The sequence below is a fragment of the Gorilla gorilla genome, chromosome 2 (assembly GCF_029281585.2).
Source record: "Gorilla gorilla gorilla isolate KB3781 chromosome 2, NHGRI_mGorGor1-v2.1_pri, whole genome shotgun sequence".
In the NCBI taxonomy this organism is placed as follows: Eukaryota; Metazoa; Chordata; class Mammalia; order Primates; family Hominidae; genus Gorilla; species Gorilla gorilla.
Window position 1 is genome coordinate 119,521,195 of NC_086017.1, and position 26,623 is coordinate 119,547,817.

Here is a 26,623-nt window from a genome sequence, read left to right on the forward strand (position 1 = left end):
GAACACGGAAGGCAGAGGTTGCAGTGAGCCAAGATCACGCCACTGCATTCCAGCCAGGGCGACAGAGCGAGATTCAGTCTCAAAAAAAAAGAACTTGGAAAATCATGTGATCAAATCACCACTGGTCTGGCTGAATCGAGAATGAGCTTTATTCTGCCTTTGGCTTAGTGCGTGTGCTTCAGGGTTTTCCCAAGGATGATGTTCCAACGTTTTACTCACAGAAACTTCAGCAGGCAAAAATACCTTCCTGCTTTCTCTGGTGTTTAGCGTGTATAACTTTATTTAGTCTGTCTATTGTTTATAGCTATATGCTTTTTTTGCCAGGTGATAAGTTGTAATTGTTTAATTTCCATTTTTGTGCTATTGTTTTTTTAAGTGTAATTAATATTATTCAATTAAAATTATACTTAAAAAAACACCACCACAGATTTGTTTGGGATAAAATGCTGGACTCTCTGGAGACCAGTCAGACAGAGTCCACAAGTTTTGAGACTGAGTCTCTGGGGCAATATCAAGGAGCAAAGTCTCAAAGAAAAGGTCACATAATAGGGGGCTCACACCCCTCTTATGAAAAAGAAGACGGAAAAAATAGATCTTTTGTCTTCTTTTTCTTTATATTTCAGATATATGTGCTAAAATAATACTAGTTGCATTATTAATAGGATCAAGGTCAGGACATGCAAAAAGTTAGTATTTATAGTCTACTTAAGTTCTAGAGTATCTAATATCTAGAGTCTACCTAAGATTCCAGTAGGTAACATAGCACTCAGGTTCACACTGATTAGTTCCAGGCTGGTGTTTGTACATATTATTTGGTAATTGATAAATGAACATCACATTTTCATCGAGTAATTGAAAAGAGTAAGATATATTTTATTTCTGTTTTGTGAATGTTGCTTTTTTGGACAAACATTATAACATTGATAAGAAGCTGCAATTGCTTTCATCTAGATTTTGAGAATTTTGTCTTTAATGTTTAGGTATTGAAATAGAAGAGTTACAGAATGAGGAAGAAGAACTAAGTCCACCTCTCATGGAGTACAATATAAATGTGAAATCACACCCTGAGATACAGTTTGCAGAAATTAATAAAGATGGGGCCTCAATAACCAGTGAATCTTCAACAGAATCTCTTAAAGATCTCCAGGAAGTATAAGCTCTCATTAATATTTGAGTTAGAAGAACTTATTCTGGGCCTTTAATTTGTTGCATGTGCTGTACTTAAAGCATCCCAGATAATTTTAGCTTATATTTTCGTAGTGTTTATACAGAGCTTGAATTGGAATGGTCCTTTCCTTCCTTGCCTCAGTACTTCCTTCCATAATCTTTCCTGCCATAACCATTTATTTTGCCACCATTTCTTAAACACTTATGTGGCAGGCATTATGCTAGATTGTAATATGTTTTTTTAATCCCAGTTGAAGTGGATGTGGGAAGGTATTAGAAAATAGAAGAAAGTATAGTCTAAAATAGAGAGGAAAGAAAGGAAGAGAAAAGTGGGATATTTCAAAACCATTTGCTCAGAGGTAGAATGAAATTCATCCAGAATGGAATCTCCGTATTTCTTTACAAATAAGTGGTAATAGTTATTATATAGTCACTAAATTATCCTTAGATCTTTCATCTTATAGGCATGAATATGTTGCTTTTTAAAAAGTGTCTTCCTCCTTTGTTACATCCATGTGTGTAAGTGAGCATCTGTGAACTTTTATCAGTAACCTACTTATTGACATTATGTGTTGTTCCTTTATTCATCAGTGATTATTTAAGGACAGAAGACTAGGATTAAAATAAAAATGATAAAAACAAAAATAATTGTTTCCATAGAATCTAGAAAGAAATATCTATAATATTAGAAAACAAAAGATCTCAGTGGTTAGAGGAAATATATTTTGCAAAATAACCCATTGGGCAATTTGAATTACATATTTAATAAATAATTTTTTACCTACTAGGTTAAGAGTAAACAAAGGAAAAAGAAGAAGACTAAGAATAAAAAGGTAAGAGACTATAATAGCATTATAATACTGATTATGAATACTTGAGTTAAATACATGAATTCATTGTTAGAACTTAAATTAGTTCAAATAGACATATAGCACAAATGATTCAATAGCTTACTGAATATATGATTATAGAGAAGTCTACATATGTTATATCCTGAATGATTTTGAAGTACGAAATACAATTTCATACTTCACGTACTTAAATTGTAATTTATACATTTGCATATATAAATATAGACTGAATTAGTCACATGGAAATTTCATTAATTTCTACATACCACTTATTTTTAAAATGCGTACTCATTGTTTTAAGAACAGCTTTTTGTCATGTCTTTATTGATATGTTTAGAAGCAGCTTTCAAAACTTTAAGAAATCTTGATTTTTTTCTTTATGTCTGAGACTATGCCAAAAATGCAGTAATGTGCACAAAAAGGTACAAATACAAACTTCTTGCATTGCTGCTTCTTTGATTTTGTCAGTTGCAAAATGAACAAGTCAGTATCTAGCACAGTTTTACCAGTGAGTCTCTTAATTGCTAGGAAAACTATAAGGGAAAGCCACATGTCTTTTTTTAATCAAGCATATAGCTAACCACCATGTTATGCAACTTTGTGGTGAAAAAAATTGTTTTCTAGCCTGAAAAATATATTTAAAATCTTGATATATTCTGTATATTATAAATTGAATGAGAATATTTGCCCAACCACAATCTGGTGAGCCCATGTTGTTAGTCATTTGAAAGTGTAAACAAATTGTAATCATTAATGAAACTTAAGACAATGAAGATAAATTTGTAAAACACTTACGAAGTCAAGATTTAAAAAAGAATTCATATTCAAATCTGATAAGTAAAATATCACTATCATTGTTATATTTAACAATCATTTATTATAACATTTTACTTAAAAGTTATGAAAGTTAAATTTTATTTTTTAAAGACATGAGTATGGAGATTTTTCATGACTTTTAGACAGTTCTTATCTGATAAAACAAACTAATTTGTTATTTTGATGATATTTTTAATTTTTGCCAAAGTATTGGTAAGTCATGGGTCTAATACTACATAAAACTGGCCAAGTAAATTCACAGCTGTCAAACCACCAAACTAAGTTGCAAAGGCATATAGTGTGTCTTGCCTTTACTGCCATAAAATTAAAATATGGTAATGCTCAAGCTCTCAAATTTTTGGATATAAAAAAGCCTCGTATGGCTGATATATTCATTGGCATAAAGTTGTCATGGGAGGAGCCAAAAGGGAATTTGAGAAATAATCCATTATGCTAGATGTGTTTATTGTGAACAACCAAAAGTCTTTTCAACTCAGGTATTCAAGTACACTAGAGCAAAGGCAGGAGTCAAGAATTCCAAATCATAGAATCAAATTGGTACTGGATATTAAGCATAAGGACAGACACTGAAACACAAAAATCTTAGTATACAGACAAGAAAGCTAAATGAATTTGTACATACAGCATTGTATCTGTAGAGAAGGAGACCCTGAAGTTTCTTGTATGCAAGAGATGGTAGAAATTAATACTGTAATACTCTTAGTTTAATATGTTAAATGCCATTGATACTACCTTTATTTGGTATGTTGCCTTTATAGTTTTATTTTAATGAACATAAAATTTAGGGCTTTTAAGATTTTTTTCAAATTGTGATCTTCTTAACACTTCTTTTTCTGTGAGATTCTTAATGTGTCAGTCTGACTTCTTATATATAGGTTTTCAAGAACGCTTGTAGTTAGTGTAGAAATAAATTGGAATTATATACATCGTGTCTAAAGGTATATTAATACGTACAGACACAGCCCCAATACTCACCTCTATCATCTGAATCAGTGATTTTCAAGTCATGTTTCAAGACTCAGTAGTAGATAATAAGACCAATTTAGTAGATCACAACTGCCGTTTTAAAAAAAGGAAATAAATAGGAATAAAAAAAATACCAGAGTTCATCACATACAAATATGAGTAAGTTTTATTTCATGGAACTTATATTTCAGTTTTATACTTAGGTATAAAAGTATATGCATAAGTGCATATGACATCATGATATATATTTCTTTAGTTATGATCAAAAATTTTTTGAGAAACACTGACCTAAATGTAATTATATTACTAGTATGTTGTTTTGATATAGTTGATATAGATTACTAATTCTTATGTTATTTTTCAGAATAAAGACTCAAAAGAAGACCAAGTGTAAGTATTAGTTTATTTAATTTTTAAATTTTTCTTAGTATTTTTAAGGCATACTTTCCTAATATGACACAGGCTTCCTTCCTTTGGGAAGTTTTCTCACTAAGAGAAGAAGGATAGTTCCTTGTCTTAATAATTAACAAGTTGCTGCTTTTTTATAGAAAGTAACAAAAAGTTAAATGATCATTTAACATTTAATTATCATTTGCTTTGGAAGAATAGAACCCCTTACCATTTTTCTGTAAGGCTACTTGAGTCATTTTAAAATATAGTCTACATTGTAGTTACACTGTATTTTAGTCTAGACATTGTAGTCTAGACCAAACCTCAACTAAGACCTAATTTTAAAGGATGCATCACTCCTAGGTTTGTAGCCTAGGAGCAATAGGTTATGCCACATAGCCTAGGTGTGTAGTAGGCTATACCGTCTAGTTTTGTTATGTCCCAGTGACCCCTTTTACCAAAAAGTTTGGCTTTGTTGTTTTTAAGACTTAACCTGCGTTTTTTTAATCCAGTTATTCACAGTGAATTTTGAACCTTTAATGGAAACATTTTAATGGCAAAATAATCACTGTATTTTGCATGCATTGTGCATGATTAATAACAGTGTAGTAGATGAAGGAAGGGGTGGATACAGTCTAATGAAGAGATCATTATTCTTACCAAAAAGTTTGTTAATTGAATAGTAGTAACTTTGGAGAATTCTGAGGATATAAAGTAAGATATCTTTAAAACAGCAGTAAGAACATATTTTGTTAACTTTAAAGCTATCACTTGTAGTTGATATTTTCAATTGATGTGATCCACTTGGTATATAAAATAGTTCATCATTTAAGTTGTGTTTTCACTTTCTTTGGCAACAAGTTGAGCCACTGGAGCAATGTTTTGTTTTGTTTTGTTTTTAGGCTGTGTCTAAATGCCATAAATATAGCTTAATAAAAATGAAACAATGTCATCAATCACTTTGCTCATTTTGCTTACACAGTGGATCCAAATCTGGATGACGATCAGATCATCCAGGAAGCTTTGTCTTTAAATGAGAATTTTCAAATATACACAAAAGTAAAGAGAATAGTATATATACAATAACATATATACCTATAACTCTGATTCAACAATTATTTATGTTTTTCACATTTGTTTCATACTTCCTTTGACATTTTGTTCTTTTTTTTTTTTTTTTTTTTTTTTGAGATGGAGTCTCGCTCTGTCACCCAGGCTGGACTGCAGTGGCGCAATCTCGGCTCACTGCAAACTCCGCCTCCCGGGTTCACGCCATTCTCCTGCCTCAGCCTCCCGAGTAGCTGGGACTACAGGCGCCCGCCACTACGCCCGGCTAACTTTTTGTATTTTTAGTAGAGACGGGGTTTCACCTTGGTCTCGATCTCCAGACCTCGTGATCCGCCCGCCTCGGCCTCCCAAAGTGCTGGGATTACAGGCGTGAGCCACTGCGCCCGGCTGACATTTTGTTCTTTATTGAAGTGTTTTCAATCCCAAACATCCTTGTAATTTCATCCCTTCATTCTTCAGTTTACATCTTAGAAATATGGACATCTTCCTATATTTCAATGCTGTTACTGTATAGTCTTGTACTGCCTAACAACATTCTGATCAAGGACAGACCTCAGATATGATGATGGTCCCATAAAATTACAATGAAGCTAAAAAATTCCTATTGCCTAGTAGTGGTGTAGCTGTCATAACATTGTAGTGCTATTACTTTACTTTTTATAAATTTAGTGTAGCCTGAGTTTGTGGTGTTTATTATAAAGTCTACAGTAGTATACAATACTCACCTCTCATTCACTGACTCACCCAGAGCACCGTCCAGTCCTACAAGCTGCATTCATGGTAAATGCCCTATACAGGTGTACAATATTTTATGTTTTATATTGTATTTTTACTGTAATTTTTCTGTTTAGATACGTTTAAATACAGACATACTTACGTGTTACAACTGCCTATTGTATTCAGTACAGTAATATGCTGTAACAGGTTTGTAGCCTAGGAGCAATATGTGTATAGGCTATACCATCTAGTTTTGTGTAATAACACTCTATGATATGTTATGACAAAAGCGCTTAATGACACATTTCTCAGAAAGTATCCTTGTTGTTAAGCAATGCCTGAGTGTACTTTAAAAAATTTAGGAATAATCTTGGTGAACTTTTCAAAAATACAAATTCATCTATATTTTTACAGTTGTAGGGGTGCCTAGAAACATTTAATTTTTAAAAACTCTTCAGGTAGTGTAGAAAAGTAATTGAGTTTGAGAATCAGTGGTCTACACAAGCAATTGATTTCATCAAACTTTTCAGAATGTTTGGGTCACTCTAGAATATCTCAGTAATACCTAATTACTGCTTATATAGTGTTTTATGAATTATTCCACAAGCATTAATTTCATTTTTTTCTAGATCTCAAAGTGTTCTAAAAAAGTAATAATGCATCCTAGAGTTTCTATTCACTAGTTAAATAGAGTCATATCACACTCTAAGTAAAAATACTCCTATTCTTGTTGCCATTCAAGGAGATTAGGAAGGAAATTTAGAGCTACTAAGTAGTAGGCCAAGTGAAAGGACAGTAGCATGCAATTAAATTTTAGAAAAAAGTGTAGAAATTGGTTAATTGCCATTGTGTGTATATATATATATATATATGTAGTATTTTCATTTTTTAAAAGTGGTCTCTGTTAGTAGTGTAGTTACTGAAATCCATGTTGTTACTGTAGTTCTTTTTAAAAGTTCTGTTACAAAAGAAACCTCCATTTTACAGTCTATTTTATGTTGCTGTTTTCAACTCTCTATTTAAACGTACATTGGACCTAATCACTGAAGTTGCTTAAACCAACCTACTTGTCAAGAAAATTAAGGGGGAACAAAGAATGTTATGATGGTAAAATAATATAGCAGATGTGGAAATGCTTGCCAATATTTCTGAAAGTAGTGTTTTCCAAAGCAACTGATGTAACTAGTTATAATTTGTAAAGTGAACTCTGTAGTGTCATAATTCTTGAAAACAGTGGCATGAACAGAATTAAATAGGTACCTTGATTGAGTGCTACTTTAAATATGCTAATATTCATTATGAATCTTCAAAAGAAAGACTCAGTATGAGCACTATCCAAACTTCCTTTGATCGTGAACCCTTCTAATGCTGAGCATCTTATGAAACCAGTACAATACTAACTTTGGAAGCAATACCTTAGATGAAAATCACTATACAATTGTAAAAGCTCACATTGATTATGTCACGACTACAGCCCATATATGGTAGAAAAGGAAGAGCAGTTGAGGAAAGAACAAGCAAATCCACACTCAGTCAGTAGACTTATAAAAGATGATGCAAGTGATGTTCAAGAGGATTCTGCAACGGAAGACAAGTTCTATAGCCTGGATGAATTGCATATTCTGGACATGATAGAGCAGGTAAGCATGATTAGAGAGGGTGTCTGCCTTCTCTTATTGTTATCTGGCTTTTCCTGTGACTCTTTAAACAGCATGACCCTTTGAAAAGCCCAGTGGTTTATACTGTTTGTGAGGAGAAAGAGAAAAGCATAAAAGGTAAGGAGGGATATATGAAGGAAAATAGAATAAGGAAAAAAAAAGAACGCCTAGGAGCTGGAAACTTCACTTTAGCCCTCAAACCATTTCCTGACTTTAATTATAGGGCAAAGTTGATTACAAATGCATTTCTTGCAAAGGTTTTTCGAATACCACAAAGGAAAAAAAAAGGCTAGCATAATCCTACTAGATTACATGTCATGAGAAAAATAGTTTTGTAATATAAAGCTGCTTTCATTTTTAAAAATTAAATATGATTGTTACCATAAAATGTCTACAGAAAATATTGATGTATAATCATTTTTTTTTCTGGCTCCATTCCTGGTAGTTGTCACTGCTTGGAATGATGTACCTATATGTGAAGAGGCATGTGAACATGATTTAAGTGCTCAACAGCAAATGAAATAATTTTTTAAAAAACAATTTTTTTTACCTACTAATGAGAATTCAATGATAACCTGCTCTGCTGCTTAAATATAGTGGTATGTAATATGTAGGAATACTCATTGTCTAAGGGTACAGTTAGTGCAAATGATTCCCTGGCTGGTAGTACAACATTCGTATAATTGTCATACCTTTTTTCTCCTAATTAGAATATGTACATTTTAACTGAAATGACATATTCTTAGCTTTGGATGTCACACTACAGTTTAAATATGGGATCTCTGGTTTTCATTCTATAGCCATGAGACTATGGGAACTCAAAGATAGAATTAAAATGTCACATACCTTTAAAAAAAGTTTATTCATTTATTCAAAACCCATTTATCACCTGCATATTGTGTCAAGAGCTATGCTAAGACAAAGTCTCTACAATCTATGGATAATGTTTACAATCTAGTGGATAAGTTGAACATTAAACTCAGATGATACAGTGTAATTAAGTGTTTGGGCAATTAAGACTGCCTTAGAATGCAGGCTCCTCCACTTACTGTCTATGTGATTTGGGGCAAGTTACTCAATATTTTATCATCTCTAAAATGGAAATAATGACTGCCTATGTCATTTGGTTCTTACAACAATAAAAGCATTACCCTTACAAAGAAAATGCTAAAGAAATGGTAAGCGGGGGGTGGAGCCAAGATGGCCGAATAGGAACAGCTCCAGTCTACAGCTCCCAGCGTGAGTGATGCAGAAGATGAATTATTTCTGCATTTCCAACTAAGGTACTGGGTTCATCTCACTGGGGATTGTTGGGCAGTGGGTTCAGGACAGTGGGTGCGGCGCACCGAGTGTGAGCCGAAGCAGGGCAAGGCATCACCTCACCTGGGAAGCGCAAGGGGTCAGGGAATTCCCTTTCCTAGCCAAGGAAAGGGTGACAGACGGCACCTGGAAAATCGGGTCACTCCCACCCTAATGCTGCGCTTTTCCGACGGTCTTAGCAAACGGCACACCAGGATATTATATCCCATGCCTGACTTGGAGGGTCCCACGCCCACGAACCCTCACTCATTGCTAGCACAGCAGTCTGAGCAAACTGCATGGTGGCAGCGAGGCTAGGGGAGGGGCGTCTGCCATTGCCAAGGCTTGAGTAGGTAAACAAAGCGGCCGGGAAGCTCAAACTGGGTGGAGCCCACCGCAGCTCAAGGAGGCCTCCCTGCCTCTGTAGACTCCACCTCTGGGGGCAGGGCATAGGCAAACAAAAGGCAGCAGAAACCTCTGCAGACTTAAATGTCCCTGTCTGACAGCTTTGAAGAGAGTAGTGGTTCTCCCAGCACGTAGCTTGAGATCTGAGAACGGACAGACTGCCTCCTCAAGTGGATCCCTGAACCCTGAGTAGCCTAACTGGGTGGCATCCCCCAGTAGGGGCAGACTGACACCTCACACGGCTGGGTACCCCTCTGAGGCAAAACTTCCAGAGGAATGATCAGGCAGCAACATTTGCTGTTTACCAATATCCACTGTTCTGCAGCCTCCACTGCTGATACCCAGGCAAACAGGGTCTGGAGTGGACCTCCAGCAAACTCCAACAGACCTGCAGCTGAGGGTCCTGACCGTTAGAAGGAAAACTAACAAACAGAAAGGGCATCCACACCAAAACCCCATCTGTACGTCACCATCATCAAAGACCAAAGGCAGATAAAACCACAAAGATGGGGAAAAAACAGAGCAGAAAAACTGAAAATTCTAAAAATCAGAGTGCTTCTCCTCCTCCAAAGGAACACAGCTCCTCACCAGCAACAGAACAAACCTGGACGGAGAATGACTTTGACGAGTTGAGAGAAGGCTTCAGACGATCAAACTACTCTGAGCTAAAGGAGGAAGTTCGAACCCATGGCAAAGAAATTAAAAACCTTGAAAAAAAATTAGACGAATGGCTAACTAGAATAACCAATACAGAGAAGTCCTCAAAAGGACCTGATGGAGCTGAAAACCACAGCACAAGAACTATGTGACGAATGCACAAGCCTCAGTAGCCGATACACTCAACTGGAAGAAAGGGTATCAGTGACGGAAGATCAAATGAATGAAATGAAGTGAGAAGTTTAGAAAAAAAAGAATAAAAAGAAATGAACAAACCTCCAAGAAATATGGGACTATGTGAAAAGACCAAATCTACGTCTGATTGGTGTACCTGAAAGTGATGGGGAGAATGCAACCAAGTTGGAAAACACACTGCAGGATATTATCCAGGAGAACTTCCCCAATCTAGCAAGGCAGGCTACATTGTATTCAAACTTAGGAAATACAGAGAACGCCACAAAGATACTCCTTGAGAAGAGCAACTCCAAGACACATAATTGGCAGATTCACCAAAGTTGAAATGAAGGAAAAAATGTTAAGGGCAGCCAGAGAGAAAGGTCGGGTTACCCACAAAGGGAAGCCCATCAGACTAACAGCTGATCTCTTGGCAGAAACTCTACAAGCCAGAAGAGAGTGGGGGCCAATATTCAACATTCTTAAAGAAAAGAATCTTCAACCCAGAATTTCATATCCAGCCAAACTAAGCTTCATAAGTAAAGGAGAAATAAAATCCTTTACAGACAAGCAAATGCTGAGAGATTTTGTCACCACCAGGCCTGCCCTAAAAGAGCTCCTGAAGGAAGCACTAAACATGGAAAGGAACAACCATTACCAGCCACTGCAAAAACATGCCAAATTGTAAAGACCATCGAGACTAGGAAGAAACTGCATCAACTAACGAGCAAAATAACCAGCTAACATCATAATGACAGGATCAAATTCACACATAACAATATTAACCTTAAATGTAAATGGGCTAAATGCTCCAATTAGAAGACACAGACTGGCAAATTGGATAAAGAGTCAAGATCCATCAGTGTGCTGTATTCAGGAAACCCATCTCACGTGCAGAGACACACATAGGCTCAAAATAAAGAGATGGAGGAAGATCTACCAAGCCAATGGAAAACAAAAAAAGGCAGGAGTTGCAATCCTAGTCTCTGATAAAACAGACTTTAAACCAACAAAGATCAAAAGAGACAAAGAAGGTCTTTACATAATGGTAAAGGGATCAATTCAACAAGAAGAGCTAACTATCCTAAATATATATGCACCCAATATAGGAGCACCCAGATTCATAAAGCAAGTCGTTAAAGACCTACAAAGAGACTTAGACTCCCACACAATAATAATGGGAGACTTTAACACCCCACTGTCAACATTAGACAGATCAATGAGACAGAAAGTTAACAAGGATATCCAGGAATTGAACTCAGCTCTGCACCAAGTGGACCTAATAGACATCTACAGAACTCTCCACCCCAAATCAACAGAATATACATTTTTCTCAGCACCACACCACACCTATTCCAAAATTGACCACATAGTTAGAAGTAAAGCACTCCTCAGCAAATGTAAAAGAACAGAAATTATAACAAACTGTCTCTCAGACCACAGTGCAATCAAAGTAGAACTCAAGATTAAGAAACTCACTCAAAACTGCTCAACTACATGGAAACTGAACAACCTGCTCCTGAATGACTACTGGGTACATAACGAAATGAAGGCAGAAATAAAGATGTTCTTTGAAACCAACAAGAACAAAGACACAACATACCAGAATCTCTGGGACACATTTAAAGGAGTGTGTAGAGGGAAATTTATAGCACTAAATGCCCACAAGAGAAAGCAGGAAAGATCTAAAATTGACACCCTAACATCACAATTAAAAGAACTAGAGAAGCAAGAGCAAACACATTCAAAAGCTAGCAGAAGGCAAGAAATAACTAAGATCAGAGCAGAACTGAAGGGGATAGAGACACAAAAAACCCTTCAAAAAATCAATGAATCCAGAAGCTGGTTTTTTGAAAAGATCAACAAAATTGATAGACCGCTAGCAGGACTAATGAACAAAAGAGAGAAGAATCAAATAGACACAATAAAAAATGATAAAGGGGATATCACCACCAATCCCACAGAAATACTAACTACCATCAGAGAATACTATAAACACCTCTACGCAAATAAACTAGAAAATCTAGAAGAAATGGATAAATTCCTCGACACACACACCCTCCCAAGACTAAACCAGGAAGAAGTTGAATCTCTGAATAGACCAATAACAGGCTCTGAAATTGAGGCAATAATTAATAGCTTACCAACCAAAAAAAAGTCCAGGACCAGATGGATTCACAGCCAAATTCTACCAGAGGTACAAGGAGGAACTGGTACCATTCCTTCTGAAACTATTCCAATCAATAGAAAAAGAGGGAATCCTCCCTAACTCATTTTATGAGGCCAGCATCATCCTGATACCAAAGCCTGGCAGAGACATAACAAAAAAAGAGAATTTTAGACCAATATCCCTGATGAACATCGATGCAAATATCCTCAATAAAATACTGGCAAACCGAATCCAGCAGCACATCAAAAAGCTTATCCACCATGATCAAGTGGGCTTCATCACTGGGATGCAAGGCTGGTTCAACATACGCAAATCAATAAATCCAGCATATAAACAGAACCAAAGACAAAAACCACATGTTATCTCAATAGATGCAGAAAAGGCCTTTGACAAAATTCAACAACGCCTTCATGCTAAAAACTCTCAATAAATTAGGTATTGATGGGACGTATTTCAAAATAATAAGAGCTATCTATGACAAACCCACAGCCAATATCATACTGAATGGGTGAAAAATGGAAGCATTCCCTTTGAAAAGTGGCACAAGACAGGGATGCCCTCTCTCACCACTCCTATTCAACATAGTGTTGGAAGTTCTGGCCAGGGCAATCAGGTAGGAGAAGGAAATAAAGGGTATTCAATTAGGAAAAGAGGAAGTCAAAATTATCCCTGTTTGCAGATGACATGATTGTATGTCTAGAAAACTCCATTGTCTCAGCCCAAAATCTCCTTAAGCTGATAAGCAACTTCAGCAAAGTCTCAGGATATAAAATCAATGTGCAAAAATCACAAGCATTCTTATACACCAATAACAGACAAACAGAGAACCAAATCATGAGTGAACTCCCATTCACAATTGCTTCAAAGAAAATAAAATACCTAGGAATCCAACTTACAAGGGATGTGAAGGACCTCTGCAAGGAGAACTACAAACCACTGCTCAACAAAATAAAAGAGGATACAAAGAAACGGAAGAACATTCCATGCTCATGGGTAGGAAGAATGAATATTGTGAAAATGGCCATACTGCCCAAGGTAATTTATAGATTCAATTCCATCCCCATCAAGCTACCAATGACTTTTTTCACAGAATTGGAAAAAGCCACTTTAAAGTTCATATGGAACCAAAAAAGAGCCTGCATTGCCAAGTCAATCCTAAGCCACAAGAACAAAGCTGGAGGCATCACACTACCTGACTTCAAAGTATACTACAAGGCTACAGTAACTAAAACAGCATGGTACTGGTACCAAAACAGAGATGTAGACCAATGGAACAGAACGGAGCCCTCAGAAATAATGCCACATATCTACAACTATCTGATCTTTGACAAACCTGACAAAAACAGAAAGGGGGAAAGGATTCCCTATTTAATAAATGGTGCTGGGAAAACTGGCTAGCCATATGTAGAAAGCTGAAACTGGATCCCTTCGTTACACCTTATACAAAAATCAATTCAAGATGGATTAAAGACTTAAATGTTAGACCTAAAACCATAAAAACCCTAGAAGAAAACCTAGGCAATACCATTCAGGACATAGGCATGGGTAAGGACTTCATGTCTAAAACACCAAAAGCAATGGCAACAAAAGCCAAAATTGATAAATGGGATATAATTAAACTAAAGAGCTTCTGCACAGCAAAAGAAACTACCATCAGAGTCAACAGGCAACCTACAGAATGGGAGAAAATTTTCACAACCTACTCATCTGACAAAGGGCTAATATCCAGAATCTACAATGAACTCAAACAAATTTACAAGAAAAAAACAAACAACCCCATCAACAAATGGGCAAAGGATATGAACAGACACTTCTCAAAAGAACACATATATGCAGCCAAAAGACAGATGAAAAAATGCTCATCATCACTGGCCATCAGAGAAATGCAAATCAAAACCACAATGAGATACCATCTCACACCAGTTAGAATGGCAGTCATTAGAAAGTCAGGAAGCAACAGGTGCTGGAGAGGATGTGGAGAAATAGGAACACTTTTACACTGTTGGTGGGACTGTAAACTAGGTCAACCATTGTGGAAGTCCATGTGGCGATTCCTGAGGGATCTAGAACTAGAGATACCATTTGACCCAGCCATCCCATTACTGGGTATATACCCAAAGGATTATAAATCATGCTGCTATAAAGATGCATGCACACGTATGTTTATTGCAGCACTATTCACAATAGCAAAGACTTGGAACCAACCCAAATGTCCAACAATGATAGACTGGATTAAGGAAATATGGCACATATACACCATGGAATACTATGCAGCCATAAAAAATGATGAGTTCATGTCCTTTTTAGGGACATGGAAGAAGCTGGAAACCATCATTCTCAGCAAACTATCGCAAGGACAAAAAACCAAACACCGCATGTTCTCACTCATAGGTGGGAATTGAACAATGAGAACACATGGACACAGGAAGGGGAACATCACACATCAGGGCCTGTTGTGAGGTGGGGGGAGGGGGAAGAGATAGCATTATGAGATATACCTAATGTTAAATGACGAGTTAATGGGTGCAGCACACCAACATGGCACATGTATACATATGTAACAAACCTGCACATTGTGCACATGTACCCTAAAACTTAAAAGTATAATAAAAAAAAAGAAATGGTAAGCATGCAGGTAGTGGTATCCAGCAGTAGCAGCAACAGGCAAGTAACTGGTACTGTTTATTAAATGCTGTAATTGAGGGGAGGTGGGTTTATCTAAATTGGGTGTTTGACTTGAGACAAAAAACGTGAAAGGAGTTAGATGGCAACTTTAAATCCCTTTCAAATAACTAAAAATTTTTTTTTGAGGAAAATAATACATGCATATTTCCTGTGCTCAATAGGGCTCAGCTGGCAAAGTAACTACGGACTATGGAGAAACTGAAAAGGAAAGGCTTGCTCGTCAAAGGCAGCTTTATAAATTGCACTATCAGTGTGAAGTAAGTATTTTTGCCATTAGATCTGATGGAAGTGAGAAGTATTTCAAATATTAAACTTACTGGTGCTTTCTGTTTGAAAAGAACTTAGTTTGCTTTTTTTTTTTTCAATTTCTGGTGACTTGAACATAATTATCTGAAATAATATTTTTTATTGATCAGGATTTCAAAAGACAGTTGAGAACAGTGACTTTTCGGTGGCAAGAAAACCAAATGCAGATTAAAAAGAAAGACAAAATTATCGCATCTCTTAATCAACAAGTTGCTTTTGGAATCAATAAGGTTTCCAAGTAAGTGTAAATCTTTTGATAAAGGGAAATTCTGCGCCATAATAAACAGTATCTTTAATAGTTAATCCCTGCATAACCACTAGGTGGCACTGTGACTACACATTAGGAACTCCAACCACACGACTGCACTTGTTTAAAAACCAACCATATTTTTGTCTTGCCAACTGGATTGAGAAATAAGCAGCTGCTCACACTATATATCAAGCTTTTCATGTATTGGCTGAACAAGTGTGAAAATAATAGAATTACATGAGAAAGATAATTAACTTTGAGGTCATGACTCTAATTTGTAAAAATGTGACCAATGATTGGCTGTTTCTATATAGTATATGAGTACATTCCTTAAAGACACCAAGGAATCAGTTGAGTGTATTTTTATGTTGGTCTTTAATTTGTGTTCTAAGCCTGCGAGATTGAAAACGAATCTTTTTGTTTGTTTGACTGGGAGAGACTCTTTCCCCCCTTATCCCAATCTCTTTTCTCCTAAACCTGAAGTATTAAATGCCTTCAGACCAAAAATTCTGACTGACTTAGGCAAAAATTAGTAACCTTCTTTGTTCTTTTTGTACTAATCACTGCTTCCACCCTGTATTTGTTTAAACAGTAGCATAGTTTGTAGCACATTATTTTAATAAACAGTAATACCATAAGACACCAGCCGTCCAAGAAGTCTAGTTTAAAATCCATTGCAGTTTCTAGAATGCTGATAGGGAGAATAGAAAAGTGCTTCGAATGTCTTTGAGTGGGGAGTCCAAGATATTTCTTATAAATTGGGGAAATATTTGCCAGAGATTTAGGTCTTAATTTTTCTCTCATATATTGTGTCTACTACATGAAGGGGTTATCAGGAAGAACTAGGTGCCATAGTTCTGACAACATAATTTCACTCACAAACATTGTCAGACTTACTCTGACTAGAGTTAGAGAGATCCTTCAAGTTCAGAAGGCTGTGAGGACTTAAGAAAACTTAGACAAACGAAGCTGGCTGCAATCACTTAAGAAACTTTACTTTAGGCCGGATGCGGTGGCTCATGCCTGTAATCCCAGCACTTTGGGAGGCTGAGGCAGGTGGATCACTTGAGGTTGGGAGTTCGAAACCAGCCTGACCAACATGGAGAAACCCCATCTCTACTAAAAATACAAAATTAGCCAGGCATGGTGGCGCACGCCTGTAGTCCCAGCTACTCGGGAGGCTGAGGCAGGAGAATCGCTTGAACCCAGGAGGCGGAGGTTGCGGTGAGCCGAGATCGTGCCATTGCACTCCAGTCTGGGGAACAAGAGCAAAACTCTGTCTCAAAAAAAAAAAAAAAAAAAAAAAAGAAACTGTACTTCAGCATTCAAAACTTCATCTTTTAGCCTAAAGGGGATGACCAATCCAGAAATATGTCATATAATATCAAAGATTAGAAAAGCATTGCCATCAATGCAGATGAGCTACCTCTCTTCCATCTGAAGATATCCCTCCGCAACTCTTTACCGCTGACCCATGCACTCTTATATGCTTCAGGCTATAAGCAGTCCACTTTTGGTGATGCATATGTCTTCACAAAATGAACATTTCGTGTTGGGCATTCACCAAACATTAATCAAGGGCTTACTATATTAGAAAACTTATGGAAGGCACGTGTAGAAGATACCAAGATGTGTGAGACATTCATTATGATCTAATGGAGAGTGTAGATTAACATGTAAGGATAAAATTACATAAAACAGAGACTTCCAGGTCCACCAAAATGTATAGTCCTATTCCTCACAGCTGTTTCTTCTTGAAACTTAAAACACCCTGGATATAGCACAACAGACAAGCATAGGAACACTCTAGAAGATGGAATAAGAAAGCATGCTGTCTAAAGACATTGAGACTTGAGGAATGAGCTGGCAGTAAATTTTCTCTTTTGCCTCCCATATATCTCGGGACACTGCAGAAGCCTTCAACCTGGAATTGCTAATAAGCACAGGGGGAGAAAAACTCTAGAAAAGCCTGTCCCTTCTAGCCAAAGGATCAGTAAAAGGAAATTATAACAACAGAAAGGCTTTTTGACAATACCCACCCTACTGCAGCCACACACCAGTGGCCCCACACCACCCCTTGGAAGTAGGCAGTACATGCTGATTCTCCTACCTAACATAAGTAAGTAGCAGCAATCTTATTTTCCTGCTGGGGTAGTGTTGGCAGTACTAAGCAAGCAGCTGACTTACAAGTTCCACTGGGGAGAAGGAGACAGTGCTTTAATTCCTCTGCCAGGATGTGTCAGTGTGGTCCAGCTGAAAGCTGAACCTCTGCTGCTACCCAGCACCAATGTTACTTAAGCCAGTCTGAAACAAAACTAGTCAATACTAGGCTTCATCCTTACTCCCTCTCACTAGGAATTAAGTCTTCACCCATGGGGCTAGTTGGCATTCCCTTTTCCCCCCTTCCCTCAGCTGGTGCCAGAAGGGCACAACAGGGAGCTGAACTGCCTCCACCCTGCAGCAACAAAGTATTGTCAGTCCTTTGCTTTCTCCTTTCCTAATGTCAGCAGGGCCCAGCAAGGAGCTGATCTTATATTCCACTTGGAGGCAAAAAGGCAGTGTGAGCTGGTGCTCCACTTTCATGGGAAGGTGTCAGTTGGACTGGGAGGGGAGCTGAACTTGTACATCTCTCGTCTGCATTGAGGCAGTGTGAGTCAGTGCCCACTTTTCCTGGGGTGCTTTTGGTAGAGCTCAGTGCAAAGCCATGCATACACACCTCCTTGGCTTTTACATTATACCTCAACAGGAGACTGCCTGCTAAAAAGAAGAAGATTAAATAGAACCCAGAGTCTCATAATATTCAAAATATCTAGGCTACATTAGAAAACATAGATCATACCAAGAACCAGGAAATTCAGACAAGAAAGGCAAAAGACCAACAAATGACAATATTAATATTATTCAGATATTGGAATTATCTGACAAAGATTTTAAAGCAACCATCATAAAAATGCTTCAACAAAATTGAATAATCTTGAGACAAATGAAAACCTAGAATATCTCAGTAAGGAAATAAGTTATAATAAAGAATGAAAATTATATACTAGAAAATACAGTGATTGAAATTAAAACTTGCTGGATATAATCACTAGTAAAGTGGAGATGACAGAGGAATGAATCAGTGAACTTGGGGACAGATGAATAGAATGAACTCAATCTGAAGAACAAAGAGAAAATAGACTGGGAGAAAAAAATTAAAAAGAGTCTAAAGGACCTTTGAGCCAATAACAAAAGAGCTAAAGTACTTGTCACTGGAATTTCAAAAAGAGAGCAGAATGAGAGACTGAAAAAGTATTCAAAGAAATACTGAAATTTTCCCAGATTTGATGAAATGTATAAATTTACGAATTCAGAAACTAAGTGAACCCCAAATAGCAAAAACTCAAATCCATGCTAAGATACATCATAACTTAACTTCTGAAAACAAAAGACAAAGAAAAGGCTTGAAAACAGGCAGAGAAAAACATTACTTATGAGAACAGTAATTTGAATGACAACAGATTTTTCATTTGAAACCATGAAGGCCAGAATGAAGTGGCAGTTTATTCAATTACTGAAAGAAAAGAGCATGAATCCTGTATTTAGCAAAAAATATTCTGTAGGAATAGAAGGAAATAAAGACAGTCTCAGACAATGGAAAATTATAAGAATTTATTGCTAGCAAATTCATATATCTTACCATTAAAGTATGGCTATAGGAAGGTCTCTAAACTTTAAAAATATATATATAGTAGAAGCTTGAGACTTCAGAAAGGAAAGAAGACCATCAGAATGAGTAAAGAGTAAGATAAATAATAAGAAGTTGTCCTAATTAATTTCTTAAATCATATTTGATGGTTGAAGCAAAAATTTTAACACCATCTCGTGGAATTCAATGTATGTAGAAGAAACACAGTATATTTGAAAAGTGAGGAGGGTAAAGGCACCTAAATGAGAATAAAGCTAGGGATATATCATGCAAATGTTTATTTAAAAAAGTAAGAATGGCTATATTAAAATCAGATTAAATGGACTTCAGAAGAAAGAAGACTGTTGGACACAAAGAGGGACATTACATAATGATGAAAGGATCAATCCACAAGAACCTCAAGGTATATGTACCAAAACAGCCTCAAAACACATGAAGTAAAACCTGATAGAGCTGAAAGGAGAAATGGAAAAGTTTACCATTATAATTGAACACTTCAAACTCCACTCTCAATTTATAGTACTACTAAACAGAAAATCAGCAAGGATATAGAAGACCTCAATAACCACCATCAACCAGCAGGACCTAACTGATATTTATAGAACACCCCACCCGACAACAGTAGAATACACATGCTTTCAAGTGACCACAGGATTTATCTACCAAGATAGACAATATCCTGGGCCATAAAACAAACCTCAACAACAAATTTAAGAGTTGAAATCGTACAAAGCATGTTCTCAGGTCACAATGGAGTCAAATTAAACATCAGTAACGGAGAGATACCAAGAAACCTCCAAAGGCCTGGAAACTACGCAACCCATGTCTAAATAATCCATGGGTCAAAGAAGAGCTCTCAAGAGAAAATACATTGAATTTACATGAAAATACAATATGTCAAAATTTGTGCCACACAGCTGAGGCAGTGCTGAGATTATAACACTAAATACACACATTAGAAAAAGAGAAAAGTCTTCAGTGGATAATCCAAGCTCTCACTTCAAGATCCCAGAAAAAGAAAACCAAAATAGACTCAAAGCAAGCAGGAGGAAATAAATTATAAAGATTAGAAATAATGGGAGCAGGATGCAGTGGTGCACACCTGTAGTCCCAGCTACTTGAGAGGCTGAAATGGGAGGACTGCTTGAACCCAGGAGTTACAGTTCAGCATGGGCAACACAGCAAGGCTCCATTTCAAAAAAAAAAAAAAGAAAGAAACTGAGAAAGAATGAGTTGGAAAAAGAAAAATAGTAGAGAAAATCCATGAAACAAAAAGCTGTATCTTTGAAAAGGTCAATAAAATTGACAAACCTCTAGCAAGACTGACAATATAAAAGACATAAATTACTGCCATCCAGAATGAAACAGTGATATGTATCACTGCAAATACTACAAACACTGCAGACATCAGAAGATTATGCTGATTGTAAAAAGGCCAGTTCCAAAAGCTTATATATGTTTCCATTTGCTGAACATTCTTGAAATGACAAAATTATAAAAATGGAAAACAGATTAGTGGTTCCAAGGTTATAAGAAGGGGATGAGAGTGGAAGGGAAGTGGTTGTGGCTTTAAAACGGCAAAATGAAGGATCTCTGTGGTGATAGAACAGTTCAGTACCTTGACTGTATTACCATCAATATTCTGGTTATGGTATTATACAGTAGTTTTGCAAGATGTTACCATGGGGAGAAATTGGGGAAAGGATACATGGGTTCTTTGTGTATTATTTCTTATACATGCATATGAATTCACAATTATCTCGAAATAAAAAGTTTAACTATTTTAAAAAGTACATAATGAAAAACTGTCAAACAAGAGTATACTTAGTGGAAATTTTGTAGGGTAGAGAGAATACTTTTTTGATTGTTGTGATAAGGAACTTCCTTCAATGAAGAACTTTGTTAAAGACATAGTACTGAACCTAGGCATTGAAGGTTAGGTGGGATGAGATGGAAGAAAAGACAGGGCATCAAGGCAGAATGGACATAATGACTACTCTGTGTTCTCATATAAGCTTTTGAACGTTTTCTTCGTTTAATTCATCTGAACATTGCCCAAGAGTATGTGATAAAATATAAATATTCTTTAATTGTAAATGTTGGCTTCTTTCATCTTAGAATATGGAGATTAGAAAGCAAAAATAGTGTGGTTTTTTGGCCTAATTCAATTTGGTATGTGCAGTAAATGTTTGGCAAATATTTGCTGATGATAGTTGAAGTGTTAACCAAGAAGATTTTATGGAAGTGACTTAACTTTGGATAAACTACAATAAGCAGTTAATAATATGTCAAGAAACTGCTGTCAACAGTCTATAATAAAACTTGATAGTCAGCTAGAGTTAACTTGAGAACTTTAGATTTTTTAGAAAGAAAATCTAGTAATTTCATTCTGTTATATTAAACATGAGAAAAAGACTGAGAAGTTAAGACTGCCTGAACATACGTAGCTGGCTCTTATCTGAGCTGGATAATAAGAACTATGCCTACCTTATCCTCTGTTGTTTAAGAGTCTAGGTGTTCTGAATTCCCCACTAGTTATGTATACTCTTATTGCCCACTCTAAACTAGAGCTGGGTAAAATATTGAAGTAATGGAAGTATACAAAGGAAAACAAGATGGCAGTCTTACAAATTTTACTGCTTTTCAACTCTGTCAACATATTCCTATATATTACAGTAATGAAGCTTGTATTTCGTAATATTTCACTTGAGAACGTGACCTCTTTTGTACAGAAAGAGACCTGGTTTCTTTTCACTGCATTCTTAGACCAACAAAACATTAACTATAAGTCTCTAAGTCTTCTAAGAAGCTTGGAATAAAGGTGAATGGGTAGTCTCTGAAATCTGGTAGTGAGCAATCCATCCAACATTAAAGTCGTCATTTCAAAGATGTATTATTCCAACCAAAACTCTTCCATTTATCCCAAGAGTTTCAACATATTAGAGACTTAAAGAGAAATGTGCTTTTATTATAAATCTTTTCATATTGAAGTTAATTACTAGGTTTATGTAAAAGCTTGGTGGTGAAAAGAAATACAGCAGCATAAGGGAGGAACATCAGAAATGGTATGTGAATATATGTCAACCAAAAAGTATGTGCGTTTCTCTTAGTTTCTTACATATCAGTTTTGAAGCCGATCACAGGCTATAGATTCTGATTTATACAAAATTTTTACCCATTCTTTCCATGATAAGATCATGTGAGTGACCCCCAGGTGATAATTCATAGTTTTAATTAAAATTTGCATCTGTACACAGCCTCATCACTTCAATATTTAAGGTTTGATTTCCTTTAGACCTTAAATCTTTCATAATTTGCATGACTTGATATAATACCACTTTAAGGAACTTAAAGTTCTCAATCTCACAACAGGCTTAGAAAATCAGAAGATACCATCTCTGTTTTCTAGTAGGTAAGCTGAAGCATGAAGAGCTAGAGACATTTTTCCAAGTCATTGCACTGAGGATGCAAGATAACACTTCTCTTTTGCTTTCTAATTTACTGAATTAGAACTTAGTTCCCCTTTCTTTGGGAAGTCAGTAAATCAGACATCAGAAACAAGATACATTTCAAAAGGACCAGGTATAGGAGTTCAGTTGTATTCAGGCTCAAGATTTGTGGCCCCAAATGGACATACTTTATCTCCTCCACAGCTGTAGTTAGAGCTCTTCTGACTGTGTTAATGAGAAATAATTTCTAACATCTTTTGACTTTCTTGCTTGTTTGCTTAGATTACAGCGTCAGCTCCATGCTAAAGATAATGAAATCAAGAACCTTAAAGAGCAACTTTCTATGAAAAGGTACAAACTTAGCTTTTTCTTTGGGTGCACTCTCTCTGGAACTGTATTTCATTCAACACTTTCTGGCTGGCATATTGATGTAATTTATCATTCAAACTGGGGTACTTTTGAGGCTGATATTGAATAGTATTAATAATACACTGGGACAAAAGGTGTAAACTGGGAGTATCTTAGGCAAATAGGGAGATATGGTCACTTTAGCTCTGACTCTAGAAAACTGCTAGAAGAATCTGTATGAGCAAAGTTACAGTCCCAGAGCAAACTACTGCCAGAGATTAGACCTTAAGAGTTACCCCAATCAGTACTATTAGGTGTGACTGCTTTATGAAACTGGCCCAGTTTTATTCTTATTCATCTGTTTTGCCTGTGGGAATTTTTTTTAATAACACCTTTTTGAAATCCATTTCATACAGCATAAAGTTATCTCTGTTAAAATATACAATTTATTGATTTAGAATATTCACAGAGGTGTACAGTTATCACCACTATCTATTTCCGGAACATTTTTATCACTCCAAAAAAGAAACCCATTAGATGTCATTCCCTATTCTCCCCTCCTCTAGCTACTGGCAACTGCTAATTTATTTTCTGTCTGTATGGATTTGCCTCTTCTGGACATTTCATATAAATTGGATCATATAATATGTAGCCTCTTGTGAGTAACATTTTTCACTTAACATAGTTTCAAAATTCATCCATGTTGTAGCATGTATCATTACTCATACCTTTTTATGGATAAATAATATTCCATTCCTTGGCTATACCTTATTTTATTTTTCATCAGTTGATGGACATTTGGCTTGTTTCCATTGTTTGGCTATTATGAATACTGGTATCAATATTTATATACAGATTTGTGGACATGTTTTTGTATTTCTTGGGTATGTACCAAGGAGTAGAATTGCTTGGTGATCAGTCAACTTTATGTTTAACTTTTTGAGGAATTGCCAAACTGTGTTCCAAGTAGCTGCACCATTTTATAATCCTATAAACAGTGTATGAGGGTTTCAATTTCTCCACATTCTGATCATTTGTTACACTTGTTAGATTACGTCTTTATTTTACCCATTGTATTATGTGTGAAGTAGTATATAAATGTGGTTTTGATTTGCATTTTCCCACTGATTAATTATGTTGAGCATCTTTTAATGTGCTTATTGGCCAGTTATTTATCTTATTGGAGAAATGTCTATTCAAATCCTTTGCCCATTTTAAAAATTAGATTGTCTTTTTATTGTTGAGTTTTAAGAGTTCTTGTCCCTTATCAGATACAAGTCCCTTATCAGATACATGATTTTCAAATACTCTCATTCTGTGCATTGCCTTTTCATTTTCTTAATGTCATTTAAAGCACAAAACTTAATTTGATGAAGTCCGATTTGTAATTTTTTTCTTTTAGGCAAATTTTACATAATATTTAATGGTATAATAATTAATTCCTTTTGTGTTAATATATCTGCTTGAAGATTTTATTTTTTTCTCCTCAAAAAAGTCTAGCCTTAATGATATTTATAATGTACTGTTATCAAGTTTCTCATCAATGTTTGTTAGGTCCTCAAGTATCCAAGTGTTTCTGATAATAAAACATCAAGGACGGCCTTTGTGACAGTCTCTATTATAATGCTGTATTTTCAATTAATTGTTTTCATTAAATTTAGAATTTGGTTTGTATGCTTATAGAATTCTGGGACTCAAGTGTAGGAAGCTGAGATGGGATAGATTAAAAAAGGAACTTCATAGGTAACCATTTACCTAATGTCCTTCATAAACAATGTCTTTACCATCATCTTCCTCCTTCCCTCTCAAACTGTAGGGTTTGCTTTCATTCAAAAATGTTGAATGTAAGCACTGAAATAACCAGTCAAATATTTTAATGCAGTGACTTCACGTAATGACAGGGATAATAAAAACCTATGTGGTTGCTATCATTGGGATACAAAAAAGCTTATAGAAATTTTATGTAGACCTTATTAATCATGATACTAGCTAACATTTATTTATTAGTGCTTATTATGTGCCAAACACAAAGTGCTTTATATTATCTGAATTAATTTTCACAGCAGCTCTTTGAGGTAAGTAGTACCGTTTTTTCCATTTTCCTCATTTTTACATGTGAGGAAACTGAGGTATAGAGAAATTAAATAGCTTGCTGTCTTAGGTTGAACTGCTCTGTCAAAATACCATTGATTGGGTGGCTTATAAAAATAGAATTGTATCTCTCACAGTTCTGGAAGCTGGGAAGTCCAAGATCAAGGTAGCAGCCTATTTGGTATCTGGTGAGGATCCTCTTCCTCATAGACAGCCGTCTTCCCACTATAACTTCACATAGCAGAAGGCAGGCAAGGAAGCTCTCTCAGGCCTTTTTTAAATGGGCATTAATTCCATTCATTGGAGTTCCACCCTTATGACTGATCATCTTCCAAAGGCACCACCACCTAATACCATCACTTTGGGGGTTAAGATTTCAACATATGAGTTTTGGGGGAACACAAACATTCAGTTCATTGCACTTGCCCAGGGGTTTTACAGTTAATAAGTTGTGGAGCTAAGATTCATCCTCAGACAACTTGATTTCACAGCCAAGTTTTAAATCATAGCCTACACCCTGATAAAACTTCTATACTCTTGATAGTAAAGGATAACAGTAGGGATTGAACAATATATCTTCTCTTGTTTCTATGTGCTCTATACTTTTCCAAGAAATAATTTCCTACTGATTGTATAAGTTATCTTTCTTCCTCCTGAATTAGATGAAAAAGGCTGTGCTTGATGTAATATTGCAGAGTCTTTAATGATCATGTATTTCAGATCTCAGTGGGAAATGGAAAAACATAATCTGGAAAGCACAATGAAAACATACGTAAGCAAACTGAACGCAGAAACTAGCAGAGCTTTAACAGCCGAGGTAACAACAAAACGGGGCCAGGGGTATGGGGTGAGGGGAAAAGTTTTACTTGTATACCATCATACTAAAGAATTTGTAAAAGATTGTTTTTTGTATAAACAGAAATAAGACATCTTAGGATCAGCCAGGAAAACACAGTTGAAAGTCTTGTGCTTTTTTGACTCATTGGCAAATCATGTGTGAATACTTCAGTTTTGATGTTCTTATGTTGTTTTCTGCCAATGACTTGAAGAAATTGGTCTGTTACAGTATGTATAGCAAATACAGACATCTTGGGGAAATTCTCATGAAGCCAAGTCACTAAGCCAAACTTCTAATAATAGCATTTTACTGCTGCCACAATATCTTCTTTGTCTGCTACTTCCAATATATATCTTACAAAAATACTTACACATCATACACCTGAATGTAAAAAACCAACTTTTCAGACTGCCAACTTTTTCTAAATTAGAACACCACAGCTAGGGTCTCTCAAAAGAAATATGATTGTATGTGTGTATGTAATTTTTATTTATACATAACAAAACTTGATATACAGTAAGATTCACATTTTTGGAGAGATCACTGACATTAAAAGCACTACAAACCTTCCACCTCTGTCATGGGTAAGCTCTGTTCTCTAGCAGAGTA

General features: G+C 36.0%; 1 protein-coding gene across 5 annotated transcripts in view; it reads left to right on the forward strand.

Annotated features, from left to right (window-relative positions):
* DZIP3 (DAZ interacting zinc finger protein 3) overlaps positions 1-26,623 on the forward strand; it is a 101,924-nt gene that overhangs the window by 54,516 nt on the left and 20,785 nt on the right. For all 5 annotated transcript variants that reach the window (XM_019024280.4, XM_055383532.2, XM_063704006.1 and 2 more), the window contains exons 16-23: positions 981-1,150; positions 1,956-2,000; positions 4,186-4,211; positions 7,471-7,636; positions 15,206-15,301; positions 15,461-15,588; positions 23,020-23,088; positions 25,897-25,993. In XM_019024280.4, the coding sequence (XP_018879825.4) occupies positions 981-1,150; positions 1,956-2,000; positions 4,186-4,211; positions 7,471-7,636; positions 15,206-15,301; positions 15,461-15,588; positions 23,020-23,088; positions 25,897-25,993 (797 nt within the window). The remainder of the gene's footprint in view (positions 1-980; positions 1,151-1,955; positions 2,001-4,185; positions 4,212-7,470; positions 7,637-15,205; positions 15,302-15,460; positions 15,589-23,019; positions 23,089-25,896; positions 25,994-26,623) is intronic.